This window comes from Cucumis melo, chromosome 7 (assembly GCF_025177605.1).
Source record: "Cucumis melo cultivar AY chromosome 7, USDA_Cmelo_AY_1.0, whole genome shotgun sequence".
Taxonomy (NCBI): domain Eukaryota; kingdom Viridiplantae; phylum Streptophyta; class Magnoliopsida; order Cucurbitales; family Cucurbitaceae; genus Cucumis; species Cucumis melo.
This window is the reverse complement of record NC_066863.1, coordinates 26,803,593-26,824,129: the sequence shown is the minus strand read 5'-3', so window position 1 is coordinate 26,824,129 and position 20,537 is coordinate 26,803,593. Positions and strand designations below refer to the sequence as shown.

General features: G+C 33.3%; 2 protein-coding genes and 1 non-coding gene across 6 annotated transcripts; all 3 read right to left on the bottom strand.

Moving 5' to 3' along the window:
* Positions 1–1,313: 1,313 nt before the first annotated feature.
* LOC103494480 (DNA-directed RNA polymerase III subunit rpc4-like) lies at positions 1,314–6,260 on the bottom strand. Its single transcript, XM_008455680.3, has 9 exons — positions 6,093–6,260; positions 5,931–5,992; positions 5,796–5,856; positions 3,845–3,884; positions 3,241–3,503; positions 3,105–3,168; positions 2,531–2,622; positions 2,188–2,421; positions 1,314–1,764 (listed from the first exon to the last, which is right to left on the bottom strand). The coding sequence occupies exons 1-9, from the start codon at positions 6,126–6,128 to the stop codon at positions 1,612–1,614; spliced, it is 1,005 nt and encodes a 334-aa protein (XP_008453902.2). The 5' UTR covers positions 6,129–6,260; the 3' UTR covers positions 1,314–1,611.
* Positions 6,261–9,180: 2,920 nt separating this feature from the next.
* On the bottom strand, positions 9,181–13,953 carry LOC103494479 (splicing factor-like protein 1). 3 transcript variants are annotated; one of them, XR_007822250.1, is made up of 3 exons: positions 11,458–13,953; positions 9,748–10,406; positions 9,181–9,667 (listed from the first exon to the last, which is right to left on the bottom strand). XR_007822250.1 is itself a non-coding variant. In XM_008455679.3 (2 exons), the coding sequence occupies exon 1, from the start codon at positions 13,830–13,832 to the stop codon at positions 11,496–11,498; it is 2,337 nt and encodes a 778-aa protein (XP_008453901.1). In that variant the 5' UTR covers positions 13,833–13,953; the 3' UTR covers positions 9,181–10,406; positions 11,458–11,495. The 3 variants fall into 3 exon arrangements, 1 of the variants encoding a protein (XP_008453901.1); XR_538661.3 differs by having other exon boundaries at positions 9,181–9,653; XM_008455679.3 differs by having other exon boundaries at positions 9,181–10,406.
* Positions 13,954–15,106: 1,153 nt separating this feature from the next.
* LOC103494478 (uncharacterized) lies at positions 15,107–18,152 on the bottom strand. Of its 2 annotated transcripts, XR_007822248.1 has the most exons (4): positions 18,073–18,152; positions 17,864–17,915; positions 16,751–16,816; positions 15,445–15,566 (listed from the first exon to the last, which is right to left on the bottom strand). It is a non-coding gene; the product is annotated as an uncharacterized LOC103494478 (transcript). The 2 variants fall into 2 exon arrangements; XR_007822249.1 differs by lacking the exons at positions 16,751–16,816; positions 17,864–17,915; positions 18,073–18,152 and adding exons at positions 15,935–16,036; positions 16,221–16,484 and having other exon boundaries at positions 15,107–15,566.
* Positions 18,153–20,537: the final 2,385 nt, after the last annotated feature.

Genomic DNA, 20,537 nt, shown 5'->3' with positions numbered 1-20,537 from the left:
AATGTTTGATTTCAACATTTAAAAAAGAAACAAGTCGTTCAATAATTTTTAGGTAAAAATAATCATAAAAAAAGACATTATTCTTAGGTCAATCCAAGCGAGTTTTAGATGAATCACCTCCTCATGAATTTGTTTGAGAGATTTTTTCTGTAAAATGTTTTCGAACCTTTGGTCTCTTTTTATTTTTATCTATCGACGTTTAACTTTTTAAAGGTAAATGTAGCAAAATTTATAATGATAGGCTCTTAGAATTGAATCAGAGTTTTATTATATTTATAAATTATTTTGTATTGTATTATATTTATTAACTTTATCAATTGATCTTATCGTTAATAATAAGTTATACATAATCAAGGCATGTTTAGTTGATAATTTGGATTCTCCTTTTTGTTTTTATATCCACCGATTTCAATGTGTTGGTAGACACTTTGGATGGAGTTTCTAAAATTTGTGTTTCGTATTGTATGATTCAAAATAGGGAGATTAAACATTTTTATGTTTTTATTGTATCTAAATTTTGAAATTTAAAATTTTAAAATACATAATTATATTAAACAAATATGCAAATATTATCTCAAAGTCATTTTTTTAAATTAAAATATGTATTAGGTAATGATATACGCCATATAATATTACAAAATAATATTTGTATGCAATATTTTAACATAAAACATGCACATAAATAGTTATCGTAGTCCATAATTATTGTCACCAAAACTGGTCGCATTAAGGTGGGAATGGAGTTTGTCGGAGGTGGCCCAGTGAAAGTGAGTGTCAAAGTTGATCATTGAAGATTATTTTCATGGAAGTTTGTGTGTCAGAGGCAATTATCAAAGCCCATAGTTATTGGTCGTCGGAATTGGTCAAGCTAAGGTGGTCACTAGAGTTTGTCGTAGGAGTCTACAGCTGGTTGTGTGAAAGTGGTTGTTAAAGTTGATTCTTGAAGTGTGACGGTGGTCATTATCAAATGTGACTGATAGATGGACTTATTAGAGACGTTGGAAAAAGGGAGAGTTGGGTGAGTTGGTATAATATACAAACTCAACTCCACCAATATTTAAAATTGGTGTGCCAAACAATACATCAACTCTACTCATCCCATATAGGTGAGAACCAATCGCCCCCTACAAAGATTGTTACATATCAAGTTCATAAATTTCATACTATTTTGGTCTCAATATTTACAACTTCCTTATTTTAATAAATCTCGAAGTAGTTTTATAAATCTCAAAATTAGTTTTTACTATTTTTATTTTATACTTTGAAATTTCTTTCTAACTATTAGTCTTTCTTATATTAATTTTGAAAATATATTCACGTGCAAGGTAAGTGTGGATCCTAATATTAACACCATCAAGAAAGATCATACACAAAAAGTATTTTACAACTATCAACATTCTCGGGTAAACCTATTCCACAGCTAGAAATCAGAGATACTGAATATGTCGTTGTTTCCATAGAATTAACAAAGGAGAAAGTTTAGACAAGAACTTGACATTCCAACTTCCTTACTAAATGAGCACCCTCACTACACACCCAAACGTTTAAGGATTTGCCCTTCTTTGTTGTTTCTTTTGTTGGTTGTTCTATCCACAGGCTTTTTCTTCACAATCATCTCAAATTAGTCACTGAATTTAAAAGGGAACTAATATCTGGTGTTACAACAACACGTTTGCCGATGTCTCCGAGATCGCAGCACTGTCCCTTTTCAGTGTTGATTGCCACAACATGTTGAAGAAAACTGCAGTCTGATCCAGAAGAAACCTATGACAGCCGCAAAACAGGACCAAATTGTTAAGAAATTGACTTAAAAAATAAACAGAATACGTAAAAATTGAGATTTGACATTCACATCATTAATTAATAATGTGTCAGCTTACACAAGTCACTATTGAGTTAGAGTTTATATAGTGCACTCCTTTAAACCCTAGAGCCTAAATTGTAAATAACGTAAATAAAATAAATACGAATACAACCTCGGTTTCGAGGCTGAGGTCATCTATAAGACCTCGGTTCCTCACCGCGGTTGGTCATTTGGGGTGGTAGATAACAAATTGAAGGCATTCCAAACACAAATAATATCACAATATATGAGGTCTAAACTACAGGCAAGCAGCAACCAAAAATAATAATAATAATAATTCAACAATGCTTGATTTTGGTTGTAAAGCTAACGACTTTACTTACATCGTAAAGAATATCTCCCAGCCTCAACTTAATAGCTCCACTCTTGTATATCAGCAGTTTCCCCATACATCCAGCAGAAAGTTTCTTCAAATCGTCGAGATCGGATGAGCTCGTGCTGTTTGAAGATCTCGAATTTCCTACTTTCTCCTTTCCCGTTGCAGTAGACGATTGTTTGGGTAAAGGAAGACGTGCAGGAAGCTGAAAGAAGTACTTAGTATTCTCTGTGTTTTCATCCTGCATCAAAAAACACCACCATATTATAAGTTATAACCACATTCTGCATAAAGAAATACTAATGATTAATATAATGAAATAAGCCACAATTACCAATTTATTCACCCACCTGCAACCCGAGATCCAAGGCAGGTATTACAGAGTTCTCGTCATACTCTCTATTCATCGCATCCTGCCCGAACTCAGCTTCATCAAGTCGTTCTAAATCCAACAAGAGGCAGGAGAGTTAGCTGAACTACAGAACGAAGCCAGAACGATCCTCCACTAAGGTCAAAAGTTTATTTCATCATAGATGAGCAATCCCTTATCTAAGGACTCTTAAAAGTCTGCTTTTGTTTTCAAGATTGATTATAAGCTTCTGCGTGACAAAGTCTTAAAACCACTTTTGTCTTTTTCAGAATAGCTCCAGAAAATAGTAATAATGATTCAGATCAATTGTGATTGTATAGATATTCACAGTTCAACGTGTGAAATCAAATATATGAATAAAGATATTGTTTCATAGCAACTTTGAACATGACAAAAGTGATTTTAATTCATACAAAATCACTCACAAACATGTCTTGGATGGCATTAAGATCATTTCATATCGTAAATCACTTGTCAGTTCTCACAAACCAAAAACTAAAGGTGGACAATGCGACACTTCTTCTATTCCTGTTCGTGAGAGAATAAAGACATACCAGGGTCTCCAGAGTAAGGCATCCGTAAAGGGAGTGTAGTAGGATAGTAAGAATTTTGGTAATCCTGAAAAAGTATCATAAGATCAGGAAACTAATCTTTATGTGTGTCAAAACTGAGAGAGAGAAAAAAGATTACCCAAGGTTCTTTGTAATCCCTCTTGGTCTTGGTTACCATAGCCGAACTAGAGGATTCAGCTATTCCATCTTTAGTTTTTTTATCAAAAAATTTTCCATCTTCGTTAACATCCATAGCCACTGGCAAGACAAACTCCTCATCTTCATCAACTTCAGGCTCAATGTCATTTTTTCTGCTACCGTTTTCTACTTTGGGAACTCCATATGTTCTAATAGAAGATGACGTTGATTCAGCACCAGGACCGAATGCAACTTGCACTGAAGCTGCAGATATGCACATGAAAATAGAGACAATGTTAAGGCAACAATGGAAACTTCATCTTCCATTGCTAAGAACTTGGGATTTTCTTTTCTCGTGATGACAAATTATTGAGTAGTTGGTGGTAGATTTAAAAATCTGTATGCCCCTAATAATTATTAGATACGAATGTTCAAGGTAGTTTTGCAATTTTTTCCTTCATACGTTCAACCACAAAATTATTAGCCACACTTTCTTATGAATGAAAACAAATCCGTTTGCATGGACAATCGCTCCAAATTATATTAAAAACCCAATACAGTGCTATTGATATTAATTCAAAATTTTGAAGTAATACTTCATGTACATTTTTTTTCGACCTTGTTCGCTCGTTTTCCGAGATTCTCCTGCAAAGTGGAAAAGAAAACCAAATCAATTTTTACAGTTACATATTAAGGCCAAAAGTTAAGGAGTCAATTGTTGCCCCTTTGCTGTTTTAACTCTTAAGAGGTAGTTTGTACTGTCTAACACTAATCGATGCTCTTTCAATGCGTAAAGAAAGTGAAAAATCAAACAATTGTTTCATTACCTAGCCATCATCGGTGGATATAGTTACACTAATAGGCTATTTTTTCAAACATGTTAACATATTTTAAAGGTGAATTAAATCATATTTGACCAAGGAACATAAATCTACGACGCTAAAAATGAAACAAAATTATTTCGTATGAAGATATTGTTGAAAATTGTTCTTCCATTTGTGATGTGTACAATTGTCATATTGTTTAAAAAGATATGAACTATTACTTTGAACTTAATAAGTCCATAGTTTTAACTTTGAAGCATAAGCCCAGTAGGTAATTGATAAAATTACTATTCAAGAAAGAAATAACCATAATAGCGTAAAGAAAATGCTCAAACATAGCTAGAGCAGACCAAAAAACTCATCTTCTTTTCAAAGAAAAAAAGGGACAGAAAACTATCTAGAAAACTAAATAACTAAAAGTTGAGTTGAGTTGGTAATTATTATAGAGAAGTGGACACGAATAACGAGTTGAGAAATGTAAGTTTACATAAATGACCAGTTAATAATCATCTTTTAATTACTGCATATTGAACCGTCGCCTCATAGTATCTCAAACGCTAAGTTATATAGGTTCTAACAAAGAAAAAAAACTAAATTATATAGCTACATGAAAAACTAACATTAGCAATTTTTTTGTAAGCAACTTACATGGTGAAATTGTTTTCTAAAAGTAAGAAATAATTTATTTTTAAAAAAATAACTACCATTTGGTCGTATCACATCGGTTTGAAAAATTTCCTATACCACCTCCTTTTATTGATCGCGACAAAATATGTCGTAAAGCAAATAAATAATAAATTAACATATATTTGATGACCGGGCAAATTAGAGAGGAAATTAGTACTACTAAACATTTTCCTAGTTCATTAAAACAAAATACTCTTTTAGTCATTGAGGTTTGAGATTAGTTTCTATTTGGTCCTTAAAGTTCTGAAAGAAACAAAGTAGTCTTTGATGTTTGTAAATTCCTTTTAAAAAATTCCTAAATGAACTTGGTTGTTAGTTGACTAACAGAAAAGTGACTAGTTGAGTTGATAAGTGATCTGAGAATCTTTACTAATTTAATATTTTATTAACCTACCAAAACTATAAATATTCAAATAAAAGAAAATATTTAACTATTAACACAACCAACTATTAACATATAATTTAATTAAAATATTTAAGTTTTAAAACTTGTAAAAGTTCAAAAATATTTTTTAAACCGAAGTTTTTAATGGTTTTCATTGAAAGGAACCTTAAAATATATTTTTGTCCTCATTTAAAGTAACCTTAAAATATATTTTTGTCCTATTTTTTACATTTAAAATGTGTTTTTTGAGACTTTTAAAAATTGGGAGATTTTTTACTCAAATCTTAAAGTTCATGAATTTTTTTTAGTGCAGCCTAACTAAAACTAACCAAATATTTTAACCTTTAATTTAATTTTCATCAACGAAAAGAAAAGAGAAACCCCAAACGCCTCTCCGGGAAGAAAAATAAAGAAGAAAAAACGTTGTCCGAAAAACGATTTCATTTCCATCAAACAATTGCCTCGGGAACCAAACTGAAAAGCAGAAGTAGAAGAAGAAAAGCTTTTCAAATGTTTTATCCACAGATCACAAATCCTCCAAAATTTGAAATGATCAGAAGAACATCAAACCAAAAGTCATCTAAACATCAAACCAAAAACCCACAAAAGAATTCGAAAAGCCATTATAAAAGAAAGAAAGAAGAAGAAGAAGAAGTTTACATTGGCACGGCGTAACAGGTAGCGAGTTTGAGCAACATAACCCTCACCATCTTCATCTTCACTGCAGCAATTCCCCAAACAAATTAGGTTTTTACAAATTCAAAATGTGGAAGAAGACGAGATTCAGAAAAGTACGTTTTCTGAACTGGAGGTGGTGGCGGCCTCCTGCGCTGTGAGGATTTTGGAGCGAATTTAACCTGCAGAAGGAGAAGGGTTTAGATCTAAATCGAGTCAAAGAAGGATAAGAAGAAGTTTAGGATATTATCTAGGTGTGATTTGAAATTTTATTTTGATTACCTTTCTGCGTGGAGGAGATGAATCCTGATTCTTCATGAGCTCGAGGTTGAAGACGACGATGAACGGAAATGGGACAAAAATGGTGGAAAAGAAGAAAAGGGGGAGAATCGAACACTAGACCAGGTGGAATGAAATATTGCCGAGTTACCAACCAAGATGAAATGTTAGCTTGATGCAGCCCTAAATATTTAACTATAAATACCGAAAGGTTTATTTTTTATTTCAGTCTCGACCTCCGTTTTAGATTTACACTTTTAGCCTTTAACTTACTAAACTATTCGGTACGACCATGTAATTAATATTCACCGTTTCCCATTACTATTAAACTTAACTTTAAAATTTTGTTGTTTCAAAAAAATAATAAAATTAATTTATAGGATTTAATCACAAGGTGAGTATTTATCCACTAGTCACATAATATATGGATTAGGTTTTCTTGGATTGTGTTTGAAAGACTCTACTTAGTTTATTCTGATTGTCAACCTAACTAACTTGAATTCCAAAAATAATTTCGTCTATATTTCTTTGTTTTACTTGCGTGTTTGATTAAATTCTCTTGATCATAACCATTTTAACATATTTTAGTCGTCTTTTAAGACTTAGAGATTTAAATCTCAAAACTCAAGATCAATTCTTAATTAGTTGAATTATTTTCAACTTCATGATCTTAGAGTGAACAATTATATTTATAATAATAATGGTATAATTAGATATGTCTCCAAAATCTTACATTTGAGCAAATTGATATTTATTGAACATGTCTTACGAACTAAATTATACTTTCTAGCACGACAATTTGAGGATCGTAGATAAAAGTCACTTGTTACTATTTTCCATATCTAGTTTAACAGTCTCCCCAATACTAAAACCCTTAGTTTAAGAGGACTTAAATAGTCTCTCTCTTAATGTTCGATGTGTTCACTCTCGATGATTAAACTTCGTCTCTACTTTGCATTGAACGAAATAAAGAAATAACATATTGAATATTCAACAATTCTTTTTAAATGGGACGAGAATGACATAATTTTCTTTTACCAAACTATTTTATTTATAAAATTAAAATTACTGAAAATTTAAAAGGTATATAAATTCAATCTACAGTAAAATGTGCATTTCAATGTTATTGCGGATGCCAACACCCCTTTATATTTGCCCACCTATTTAAAAGTGGAAATTGACCATACGTTCAGCCTTTCTATTTCCTTCAGGGAATCAAAAGGTCGAACCGCACCCATTCATTCCCATCTTCCCCAATTAATGTAAAAGAAGTTGGAGCAGTAGTTTATTTTAGATTTTGGAACAAGCCGTCAAATTACGTAAAAGAAGAATGTAGGGCCGAAAGAGGATGAAAAATTACAGATTCCGACGTAAATAATAAGTTCAATTACTTGATTATCATTTCCTTCACCAATTTGACTATAGGTTTGGTTAAGATCACTTATCTTTTTGTTCGCTATAAATTTCAAAACAGGTCTAATTTAATATCTAATTTTAAACTTATACAAGTGAAAATTACGTTTCATCAAAGTTCGTTTTGAAAGATATTTAAAAGTACTTCAACAAAAGTAATTGGTTTAAAATCCCTACGAACATGCCCCCAACTTAATCGTCTATTAATGCAGATTCTCAAATAATCTATTACCTCGAGTACTCCATTGTAAAAACAAGCCTAAATTGATAAAACTAAAGAGTGATCTTAACCAAAGTTACTCCTAAACATGTCATTAACCAACTAGCCTGGACCATAATGAACATGACGAAGAATGGATGAGAATGAAGAATTTTGGTCTATAGAGATGTTAACTTCACTGCCAATACGCCATAAAGATAATACAACTCTCCCAGGGATAATATTTGTAATTAAAACTACCCTCCAAAACACACCACCGTATCCTGCTCCAAGTATGAGACAGATTTCCTGTTTAAAACAGAGAATCGTAAATCAAGTTCTTCATCAGCAAGAATCCACAACCTCTGTCGCAGACTGCGGAAACCACCAAGTTGTACGTTTCTAACATCTAATGACGATTAAAATGAGAACTCACAATCATGTTAAAAAAAGATCAGGAAAATCCTAATCCCTCCTAGAGACACTATATGATTGCTACAAATTACCATTGCGGAAAAACACTTATCTTTAAGGATGGAGTTTCCCCTTGATAGATTACTCTCTTTGTTCTTCACAAAACCGTGAACACCACAACCAACAGGCAAACCGATACTTGAAACAAATGGGCTACAAAGAGCATTCTTAAGGTAATCTATTGCAAGTGTGTTAGACCTCCTATTAAGTTTGTATATAAGAGAAGAAATAAAAAATAAAATACTATTAGTAGGTTAGGCAGTTAGGGGTTTGTTAGAATCAATCGGTTATGGAGTTGGTATAAATACGGTTAGAAAGGTGGGAAAGAGTGAGAAAATTGAGTAAAGAAATGGCTGTTGATTCTAGAGAAGAACAACAGAGATTGTAACAATTCTATACTGAAATATAGTCAATTTTATACCAAGGGTGGAGTTCCATCAAAGTGGTAACTTCATGTATCAAGACAATGTTAGATAACTGTGTCAGAAGGAAATTTGAAACTTTGGGAGAGTTGGAAAAAAGAAATTCCGACAACTGCAGGACTGGGTCAGACCTTAATTCTAGAATCGAATGAATAAGCTAATGAGCAAGACAAAGAGGATAATAATCTAACAAAAGCTTCCCTGACACAAACAAACAACCAACTATACATGCTAATTTGACAAAGAACTTAATGTCACAAGAAGCCTGTTAAACATGAAGCCCCAACCAACTCAGGGAAGTCTGATGATATCGAAGCAAAAAGCTTTCGTGATTTAAGTAGTATGATTGGTTTCCAGAGAATATACTGAGACCTAATCATTATTATATATATACAACCTTTATTTTGTCAATTAGCAGTAGTCCCCTATTGCTTGAAATTATAAAGTAATATATATTTTTATGCTTCTTCATGATTCAACAATAGAGAGGGGACTTATCCAAGGAATGGGCTGAATTTAAGAATGTAAAAAGCACATAATATATAATATTCTTAAATTTGTAGCATAAGGTGACTACATTAAATGAACAAAATAAAGTATTTAATAATAATGATAAAGTATCATGCATGTTCTCTGGAAACAAATGATGGCACTCAAAAGCACTTGGAAACACTTGTTCAGTATCTCCAATCATCCATCATCCATCAGCTAAACTAATCTCTTCACGAAAGGTATAGTATCACTCTTTCAACTTCACACAATCATAGACTATAAAACATCAGGCAAAATCAGGAGCTAAATTCTGTAGGATGGACTCATTTTGAACTTCGTAATCTACTACTACGTGAACCACTGAACTTGGCTTAAGTTGTTAGTCTCTGGAACCCTATCACTATCCAACTGAGTCTGGATGAATTAGTCTGACACAAAATAAATATCGACACCAAAATAAGTTAACTAGCACTTGGGCCCAAGCCAACAAATATTTGGCAATCAGTAGAATTATAAAATACAAACGGACTAGCCTGTGATTTAACAAGTCCCGACATCTTTAACCTGCCATAAGAGAACTAGAAAACGTGATCAGAAGATATTATAAACGTGAAGAAAGGATTAAAGACACTTAAATGAAGATAATTGTTCCACATACCCCCATGCGTCAAAACTGTAAGGCAGGATCCCTTCAAGATGGATTGATGGAAGGCACGAAGTATACCATCACCACCACCATTAATACTAAACTAATTTAGAACCCTCAAAACAGAAAGCTTATTATGTAGAACAGAAACATGTTAGCCCAAGCAATCAACATACATCTACTAGAAGAAATGTTAAACCAGTTCTTCCATCTACCACACCATTCACATGGAAATAGAGGGTAAGATTACCTGCTGGATCAAATTGATGGAAGGCATCAACACCATGACAATAAGAGATTACTTAGAACGTCAAAACAGAAAGCAATGATCAATAAACTGTTAGGATAAGCAACAAGTACGCATCAAGAAGTATCATTACCTAAATCTGTGAAGTAGGTAATAAAGAAAGTAGTAATAATAATAATAAAAATAATAATAGAAGAGCAAAAATCAACCAGACATTGTTAGATAGCAAATGCATAAGGAACAGAACCAAATCCTTCAATAATACGCTCAAATTTGCTCCTTCAATACAAGGCAATGTGACAAGGACTTCTAGCCTGAATCTCTGCAAATGTCAAGACAGTACAGCAAGGTTAAAGAGGTGAGTCCCAAACTTCCAACAAAGTCATGGCAAGGGGTAAGTAATCAGCTCCAAGAAACATCAGTCCTGTCAAATTTTACATGATACCATTGGATGGTTAATAAATGCGAGACCAGTAACAAATATGCATCACCAAAAAAAAAAAAAAAAGCATTTAAGAAAACTACAAATTATATCGATGGGAAAGGTGCGGGAACTTTTTCACACCCAATAACAACAACGTGGGACAGTAGACCAATTGGAGCAGAGAAAATGACACATATAAGCCACATAATTCTCAATATTCACCAGCATGTTAAAGGAAAACAGATAAAGCAAAGAAAACAGTACGTGCCTAGTGGCCTATTTTATCTAGTCTATGTTAAGAGCAGAAAGTGAAGTAATTGCTTGGATAATCTTCCAAGAATTTCAATCATACTCCTTATATATTGGTTTTTTAATTAAGTCCTTATCGTCAAAAAAACATAAAAATTAGCCAATTGGGTTGAAAATACTATATAATTATAATTTGATAAAATAGACATCATTCGCCCATAAAATAAGATTGAAAGGAAGATTTATATGTTGAAATGCCTTTTACGATGACCTGAAAATAAATATTCCAAAAAATCTATTACAATTCTAGATATGCTCCATAATTGAAAAATTTTAAACATACATGCAAAAACTAGGACAATGAAAACGATGGCCAAACAATTAAAAGCCCCGTGTTTCAGAATAACTTCTTTTAAATAAATAAAAAACTCCTGAAGACCAAATAGAATTTTTTTAAATATATAAAAACCCGATATGTGTTCACAAACAAAAACAATATTTTATTCCTACAGCAGTATGATCTCTCCACATCCAGGGCTACAGAGATAACTCGATCCTGTTTGGCTGTTCAAAAATCAGAACTAATCATACTGGAGTGAGACACATATAAAAATTGATTAGTATAAAAAGTTAGGAATTAGAAAAACAGAAGTTAGAAATTAAATACAAAAAAACCCAAAACAACGTTAGTTTCGACAGATGATTGATTCTCTTTTTTTTAACCAAAAAAAGTGGATATGAACCCATTTCATTGAAGTTCACCCAGGTTTTATAAATAACAATAAAGAGAATTTAAACATACCTCCTCCAAATTCAAAGTATGATCAATCACAACTTGAATCATTTCATATCTGCCATAAACTTTTCGTACTCAGCATCTGCACCTGACGACGTCTTCTCAGCAGAAGGCATGGGAGGAGGCATTGGAGGATTTGTAGCCCAAGGAGCAGCCCCGCTGGGTGGTTGAGGTTGGTCCGTAGTTGACGTAGACAGGGGCAACGGATGAGTAGAGACCGCACTATAATAAGCCGAATAACCATACGAAGGCGGGTAAGAAGGTTGAGCACTCGGTGGCATCGAATATAAAGTGTTCCCATATGCCGTAGTTTGTAATGGCTGGCTAGTAGGATTTTCAGATGGCAATCCTGGGGGAAAACTCTGTTGTGCTTCACCTGAAGTCACAGGTTGAGATGGAGCACCAGGGGGAGCTGTCTGAACCTGAGAATACTGGACGCCGTAAGGAGGCATACCCTGACCCTGAACAGCCGGATAGACGTTAGAACCGGGAGGTGGAGGAGGGTAAGAAGCATACGGAGAAGGAACTGGAGGACCCCATGGAACTGGGGTAGCAGAATAACTTGTAGGTGGAGGAACATTCCCAAGAGGACCACCCGGCATAAACTGCTGGGACGGATAGACACCAACAGGCTGGCTTGAAACGGGATAAGTGGGCACAGTCGACGCTGGAGGGCAAGGAGGCACAGTAGGCTGTGGTGGCTTCCCAGCAACTCTAACAGCAATTGTTCGGCCTTCAAGACGATAACCATTCATGCTGGCAATTGCATTATTAGCCATCTGAACATCAGAATACTTCACAAATCCATAACCTTTGCTCAATCCGGAAACCCTATCCTTAATGACCTTAGCCATCACAATATCGCCAAATGTTGAAAACAATCTAATCAAACCATCATCATCAAAAGTAGGAGGCAAGTAACCTATATACAAGTTTGTATCGTCATATTCCTTAGCAGGCTTCACTCCATTCGCACCGACGCTTGTTTGTGGTGTGTTGCTAGCGCTGGTTGTATTGTTAGCCCAAGGAGGGTTGGTTCCTGAAGTGCCAGAACCTATTGCCAATGTAGGGGTCTGCTTGGTTGCTGATTCGGGAATTGTACCTCCTAACTCTGCCAAGAAATTTTGATATTCATCATCCATCTTTTTCCCAGTTGTGCCCTTCACTGGACAATCAATTGTTGGATGCCCACCATCACCACATATTTTACAGAGTACATCACTCTTGAATGTCGACGTCCGCGAAGGGCAAGCATACTGACGATGCCCAGCCTCGCCACACAACCTACAGAATTCTTCATCCCTTATGGTTCCATTCAAGGCAGCAAGTTCCCTAAGTTGCTGCCTCTTATGCTCATTCAAAACTTCGTCAACAGGCTGCAAAAGCTTCTCTACCATTTCCGCCGCAGCTTCTAGTGATTCCTGCGTTTCAGCCTCAACTAGAACATGCAAATCCTCGTTCTCTGCAGGATCATGCTTTAAATCCCTCTTCTGTTGCAATCTACCTTCTTTTACAGACCCTTTTCCCCTAATTACAATTTTTGCGCCAGTTTGTTTCTCCATCCTCTTCTGTGTATTACCTCTAGGACCAATAATCAGCCCAATAAAATTGTAACCTGGGTATTCCTTCATCGGTATATAAAGCTTCTTCTGAAGCTTAGGCGGCCTATAATCTGCCGGAGGCTTAAAAGCAGGGTTCTTCTTGATTATTTGAGAAATAATCTCTTGTCTCTCTGTGTTCAATTTTTCTCGAGCACGATACTCCCTAGTATTGATTCTTATTCCCATATTGTCATAAATTGGCTCCGGCGAAGGAGAACGAGCACCTTCAGGCCGATCATCCAACGGCATACCAGATTGAAGCATTCTACTAATTTCTAAAAGCCTACTATTCAAAGCTTGAATTTCAGGGTCGAACTCAATACCTCCCATAAAATCAGGAAGTTGAATTACAGGTTTGGGATCATCGTCAGCCCAACGAGACTTCCTCTTCCGCGTACCACTCCCAGATTCCCCACCACTCTGTTCATTACTCTCAGGCTGCGGGTCCCATCGGCTCCGACGTCGTCGCCTGCTGGTAGTCTCCTCTTCACCACCGGAGAAATCCTTATCGGTACCACTATGAGTGTTCGTAAATCCATTCTCCGACAACAGCGGCTTCTGAATAATCTCCACCTTTGGCCCATGATTAACACCGTCAGCTGGTTGGTTTTCCGCATGCCCGTTTCCAGAACTAAACCCCGTGTTTTCACCCTTATCCATTTCTTTTAATAAGGAGTTGGGGTCGCGATCGTGGTCTTCGGGAGTAGAATAATCGGGAGGATAAGGAACAAGGGTTTCAATGGCGGAATTAGGGTTAGGGTTTGAGTTGATAGAGTCCATGTGGCGTTTTCTCTTCGAAGGGGATGAGGAGATCGATGAGAACAAGAAAGAAGATCGTTCTGCTGTTTGCAAGAACCCTGACTGAAAGGCTTAAGCGTGCGTTTTGATACGACGCGGAGTTAGGGTCCGGTATTTATATGCGTTTCAAAAGCTGCCACATAAAATAAAATAAATACAAAATTTATATTAAATCTGTGTGTTTTCCTATTCCTTTTTATTTTCAGCAAAATAATTATGATTAAAAATGGTTCAATTAGGATTTTAAAAAAAAAAATAAAGAAATTAACAAATTATTTACTATTCATATAACAATATTCTTATATCAAATGTTCTTTTTTATATGATCTTGTGCTTAAGATTTTACCAGATGAAATCTTGTAATACTATTTAAAAAAATTAATATTTTTATGTATAAAATAAATAAATGTTATACAACTTCATTTTAGTTACCATCTATCTTTAAAGGTTAGATAAGTTAATAAATTGTATTTTCATATTATCTGTTTTCCCTTTTTAAACATAAAAAATTATCATAAAAGAGGGAAAATTTGTTCTAGCAATCAAAGTATCAGATAAATGTATTAATATTTGATTTCTACTGTTATTATATATATTTTGAATCTCATCATCTCCTCGTAAATTTAAGTATTTTTTTTTTCTTATATCTAAAATTCTTTTGTAAAAACCGGAAAAATCACCACCACTGTTCTAAAAACCTATACACGAAGAGTCACAACTACTTTGACAAAAAGAACAATATAGGAACTTATGAAAAATGTAAAGGACAAAGGACATGTAAAGATTTTTCGTCTGTACATAACGCCTTTTAATATAATTGAAATAGAGAGATGTAATTGCACATGAAACTCAAGAGAAATTATGTTTGTTTTAAGAAATTAATTTATAATTCCATATAATTTATATGGATCATTTAATAAAAATATTAATGGTTCTTTTATTACTGTAGATCCATATATAACTTTAATTGACAAGACCTTTTAATTTTAGAAGTGAGAGTTTCAAATTCCTAACCTATATCATTCACCCATTTTACCCTAGCGTAACAACGACCGGAGAACTCATCTTTTGTTACTTCCGTTTTCATTAAAATTAGATGTAAAATTATCGGATTCAAGCACACTTTAGTATTGAAATCAAAGGTAATTTCTTCTTACTCCCTTTTCCTTTTTCCTCTATAGCTCTCTCAAGACTCCAGATTTAAATTTCACCTTATATATTTATACATAAGATGATATAATACTCTTCAGAACTGGAAATAAATTTTGAAAATAATTAGATTACATAGCAGCCACTTGGCTTAAAAGTACAAAAATTTGATACATCCAAAAACTTACACCCCTTTGTTAAAGAAACTTTTTATAGAGAGTATAATTTCAAGTATTTCATTCTTATAAAAAAAAAAAAACATTTTTCTTAGAACAGATATTACAAAAGATGATTACTTTCTCTATTATAAAACCACTTGTAACATTATTAGAAAATAGATTTAGAAAAAGGGTCGGTAAACAAGAAAACTTCAACAAGCCATCAAAACGAGAAAATCTTCATAGAAAAAATGAATTTAGTTTTTATTGAATAGGAATTTATAGAGGCTAGATGAAGTCATAGTCCTAGTATTAACATAATGAACGAAGAAAATAGGGGATCGGTTTCTTAGACTAAAGTTTTTCAAATCTTCGTGAAAATTCCTGAATATTCCTTCTGTAAAGCCACCTATAGAAGGTAAAGGAAAAGCAATCAGACTCAACCAAGTTCACTCTGTATAGTACATTAAATATACATAAATGGCTATAACAGAATTTTTGTTATTGGAATTAACTAGAAATGTTTATATATGGTATTACTACAACGTTTATGCTCTCTGTTATCTGAATATACCAAGAAAGATGTAGAGGCTACTATAAAATATTTACATAGGAATGAAAAACATGGTAGCATACTAGAAAGCATAAAAATCGAACGAACCAACCGGTAAATATGGATCGATTTAATATTCTAAAATTTAAACTTATACTTGGGTTGGTACATCGAGTTTTGTACTGGATTAGATCTTTCTTAAATTTTCAAATTCACGCGCTTACCTTTATTAGCTACCGCTGCTCTCCTAATCAAAGCCAATGTTGCAATCATATATAATAGTTGGAAATACCGAAGCAAAGAATTCCAAAAATAAAGAAAGGCACCTGCAAAACACATCCTTTCAATTATAACACCTTCTTCTTCACTTTTCTTATAAGTATCGGTTTGTAAGATAAATAAGGTTGCTTAAGTTGACGACTACTAAATTTAAACCAAGAAATCGGATAGGGTTGAGTAAGGGGAAAATGGCAATATATGGTTGTTTTAAGGGAAAGAAGGTGAAATTACTTGCTGACTTCAGGTACATTGCCTTGCGACATTCGACTTTTGACCATTTTCTTCACTGCAGCTCCATGAATTTTTGGATGTACAGATGCATGTTTCCCAGGCAGGTAAGGATGGTCTTCGATATTGACCTTCATATTGAGATTAGATTACAATTTATAATAGTGTTCTTTTGTGGAAACACTAGATATCTAGATTTGCTTTGTTGTTTTCTCTTTTTGGGCAATGCAGGGATTGGAAGAGGTTTTTCTCTGTTCTTGGAAAAAGGATACTCTAGCTTGATGCTAAAAAGGCAAGTTATGACAGGTTTGGATGGAAAAAGGAAAACACTAGGACATGTGGAATTTTAGCTAGGTGGTTGGGTTCTGTTTGGTAAGATCAATCTTGTCTGATTTATTTGCTCAACTTATTCCTTTTATGTTAATTGGGGTCCATTTTTGAAAGACTTTCTATGTTATGTTTTCAGATAATGAATAAATGTTAAAATGAAAACGTTCAGGAGCGGTTGAGAACTGTCGCCAGGTCTATCTTACTGTTTTGCCGACATGACTCTTCCTGACATCTTCAAGAATTAGTTCTGGTTGCAAGGGCCTCCCGTCCTGCAAAAATACGTTAACAGAAAAATGACTGAAAAGATGAGGAAGATAAGGTGTTGTGTACCTTAGGGTAATAATTGTATGGTATAACATGTAGAAACGTGCTTGCAATTAACTTGCAGATTTAAGAACACAAACAAACATTTTATCAATTATGCCGAAGTGTTTATAATTAGATGGCCAAATAATTGAATGCTCTAAAGGTAATCAATCATCTAAAAAATAAATTTCTTTCCAGAACCTTTTCTTTTATATTTATCATGAAGAAGGATTGTGTCAGGGACCTAGTTAGAGTTATATGGGATTATTAATATAGTATTTGTAGATTAGTCTAAGGGGCATTGTAGTAATTGGATAGTTGGTTGGGTAGGGCTTTTTAGTTATAATAGTAGGAGAAGGGTTGGGGAGGGTTGAAGAATTTTGTAGAGAGATTTCCTTGTAAGGGAATTGAGGAGAGTCTAGCCCTCTCAAAATGCTAGGGTTATTTTGTTACTTGTTCTTGTGGTATTTTAGAAGATATTTCATATATTTTCATATTTGATTGTTCTTTTAGGTGGTTTTGAGTTCAACCTTTGTTCTTGGGATAATTCTTGTTAGTTAGGATTCTAACTGAAAATATGAGGAAAAATGTGTAAAAAGAATGTTGATAGTAAAGGATATTTGTGGTAATATCTAACATGGGATGAAGAAATGGCTATCCTTGTTGGAAACTCTTTCTTTGGGGGTGGATTCTACCAATGGTAAAAGAGTATGGTGAAATTACCCGTATTGAGTTTACATACGTTGTTATTTTAGGATTAGAATCGAGGGTGTTTGGCCAACCAACTTTATAACCCAATATTAAATAATTTACTCCTCCAACTTCAACTTACACTATAAAATTTGCACACGAATTATTTCATGTTTGGCTCTATGTCTAATTTTAACATATTAACTCCAGACTTCAAAAACACTACTCATGATAGAATTCAAATACAAGCTACCAAACTATCACAACCATTCAATTTCATTAGAAGACAGCTAAACGCTGAGACAGATTTAAGTGCAAACCTCGTGGTATCCAGTGAGCCAAAAATGGAAGGTCCGATGATCATTGTCATATCTGGAACAACAGAAGATGGTCAAATAAACATTCACCATATAAGCATCGGATGAACCCTCTTACCAATAGTATGCATATAACAATTAAAGTATAATGTCAAGTAATGAACACAATTAATTATCAAAAAAGGACCTTAAGACATTAAAAATTATCTCACGTGATGCTTATGTCATAAGTTCTTAGGCATATGATATCTTCAGAATCATGGACTACACGATGAGTTGATTCCTGAGTTGCCTGCGAATAAATATTTAGATAACAATCTGAGATACCTAATAAACATCCCTTCCATATCAATTACTGCATTGCAATTACAAACTTACAGAACATAATTTAATAGATTTTTCCACGTATGGTAATGATAAATCTTCTTTTTTATCAACAGCAAAGTATGATGGAATTATCGTAATAGGTTTCATCGTGCCTGGTTTAGGCAATTCTTTGGTTGAAAGCAAGTTATCCACATCCTTAGACTCTGTTTATATGAGTACAAAATTAAAACAAAAATTTAAAAACGTATTTAGGATGGAACAATTAGAAGAATCAGCATAGATGTGAAATATGTTAAATTTATGTAGCAGACCACTTAGGAGCCGATCATTATCTTCACCATCGCTGCCAACAATCACATATCCCTCTTCATAAGAGAAAGCCCTTCGCGGACAAGGAGCTGAAAAAGAAGCACAGGATTATTGGTCACTCTCTATCTAATATTCTCTTTCTTCAGAAAATAACATCTTCGAACTTTACTGTTCTTCTATTTAACAATCTATAACTCCAGTCACGTTAAGAAAATAAAAGGTTCTTGCTAATTCTAGTGAAACAGAACAATAATCTAGCAACCAATAATTAGCCCTTGGCTATTGAGAATGCAACATACTCAAGTATTTTAATTCTAGTAACAACAACGTGGGTGTTCTGGAATCGACAAACAAAAACAGAGAACAGTAGAAATCAATACACTGATTCACGTGGTTTATTAATGGTGTATTGGCTAAGTTATGAGTAGAGGGAAACTAATTTTATTAGAGATTGTTCAACAAAAGAAAGACTCCTAGGTCGGAGAGTTCATATAACATAATACTTCCTCACTTGATGGTAAAAAACGTAAATACTTAGATCCAACACATTCCAATAATGGGTTTTTGTTAATCCTTAAAGTTTATGAGTACTTAAAGAATTAAAGATTACACAAGATAACTTCATTTTGTCACCAGTTACCACTGTTCTCAACGGAAATGGCTAAGCATAAGTAAACCTCTAATAAAAACTTCTGATCTTTAAATGCGTCAAGTGCGATTTAAATCCATTAAACTAGAAAATCACCCAGTTTGAACAAAATGGATAACACAGCAAAAAAGTTAATCCAAACTGACCATTTCTTAAAATCAAAAACTGTTTGTCAGATGGTAAATACGACTTCTGCTTGCTCAAATCCCCAGATTCCCTAAAAACCGAAATGAACCACAATATTAAAAATTTTCCAGGAAAAGAAAAACTACAATAGAATTAACAGAATTAGTGTGGAAAACATAAAAGAAACTTGAGAATAAATGAATAATACCAAGACCAAGAATCGAAATTTCCGACGAGAAAATGGCCTGCGGTAATGAAATCGGTCTCGGTGAAGAGCATGGTTCTTTCTCTGATTTGAGAGGGCCGGCGAAATTTTCCGAACCAATGAACCATATTTTTTCTGTTTCTCTCGACTTTCTGTAGCGATTGGGAAACTGGAAATGGCGGGAAAGAGAAGGGAATCATTTTTTTTTTTTTAGAATATATTATATTTTAGTTGAATAATGTCTTATTTTGCTCAAATTCTTTGCAAAATTATTGTAAATAACAAATCATATAAAAAATATTTACGAAATATAAAAAAGCTGTAGAAGTTCGACTTTACTCTTTTTAGTAATTAATATTACAAATCTAAGTTGTCGAAAAGTTTTAATTATTGTATGTCATCGAAGATTAATGAAAAAACAACAGATATAAAAAGATGAAGAGAATTAAAGAAAAAGCGTTAGAAATATAATATCTTAAAAAGTTTAGATTCTATGTAGAAAAATCCAGTGTAATAGATTTTAATTTTAGTGGTTTTATTATAGTAAAAATAGTTTTGTAAATTTTTTTATTTTTGAAAAAATTCTTAAAAATATACTAATATAATAAGGGCATGGAATATATTATTGTACACTAATTTATTTAGTTATGGACACTTTGAAATAAAACAAAGGAGGTAGGTTGGTCTAAAAGAGATTTATATATATTAATTGTCAATTTATTGTTTATTAAATTTTAAATTTGATTAAAAAAAATCAGAGTGATTTGAGATATAAAGTTCATTTAATATTTAAAAATAACAAATTTAAAATGAGGATATTTTAGTTTCCAATTTATTTTTTCTTTTTCACCTTTGTCTAAAATTTAAATTTTTATTATTTAAAAACATCATTGAATTTAAATTTAAAAACACATCCTCTCATTTTTAGAATAGAAATTTTGAAGAAATAATGAAATTTGGAGAGAGATATTAATTCTTAAAAGAAAAGAATAAAAGTAAAAGAAAATAAAGTTTGACGATTGAAAATTGAAGAGATATTAATTCTCTAAAGAATAAAAGTA

Excerpts from the sequence above, each read along its gene's own strand:
- LOC103494480 (XM_008455680.3), bottom strand. The coding sequence starts at position 6,128 with ATGAAGAATCAGGATTCATCTCCTCCACGCAGAAAG. Across the intron at positions 3,885-5,795 it reads ACCTGTTACGCCGTGCCAAT|GAGAATCTCGGAAAACGAGC; the intron begins GTAAACTTCTTC and ends TCCACTTTGCAG. Across the intron at positions 2,422-2,530 it reads CCTTGGATCTCGGGTTGCAG|GATGAAAACACAGAGAATAC; the intron begins GTGGGTGAATAA and ends TTTTTGATGCAG.
- LOC103494479 (XM_008455679.3), bottom strand. The coding sequence starts at position 13,832 with ATGGACTCTATCAACTCAAACCCTAACCCTAATTCCGCCATTGAAACC.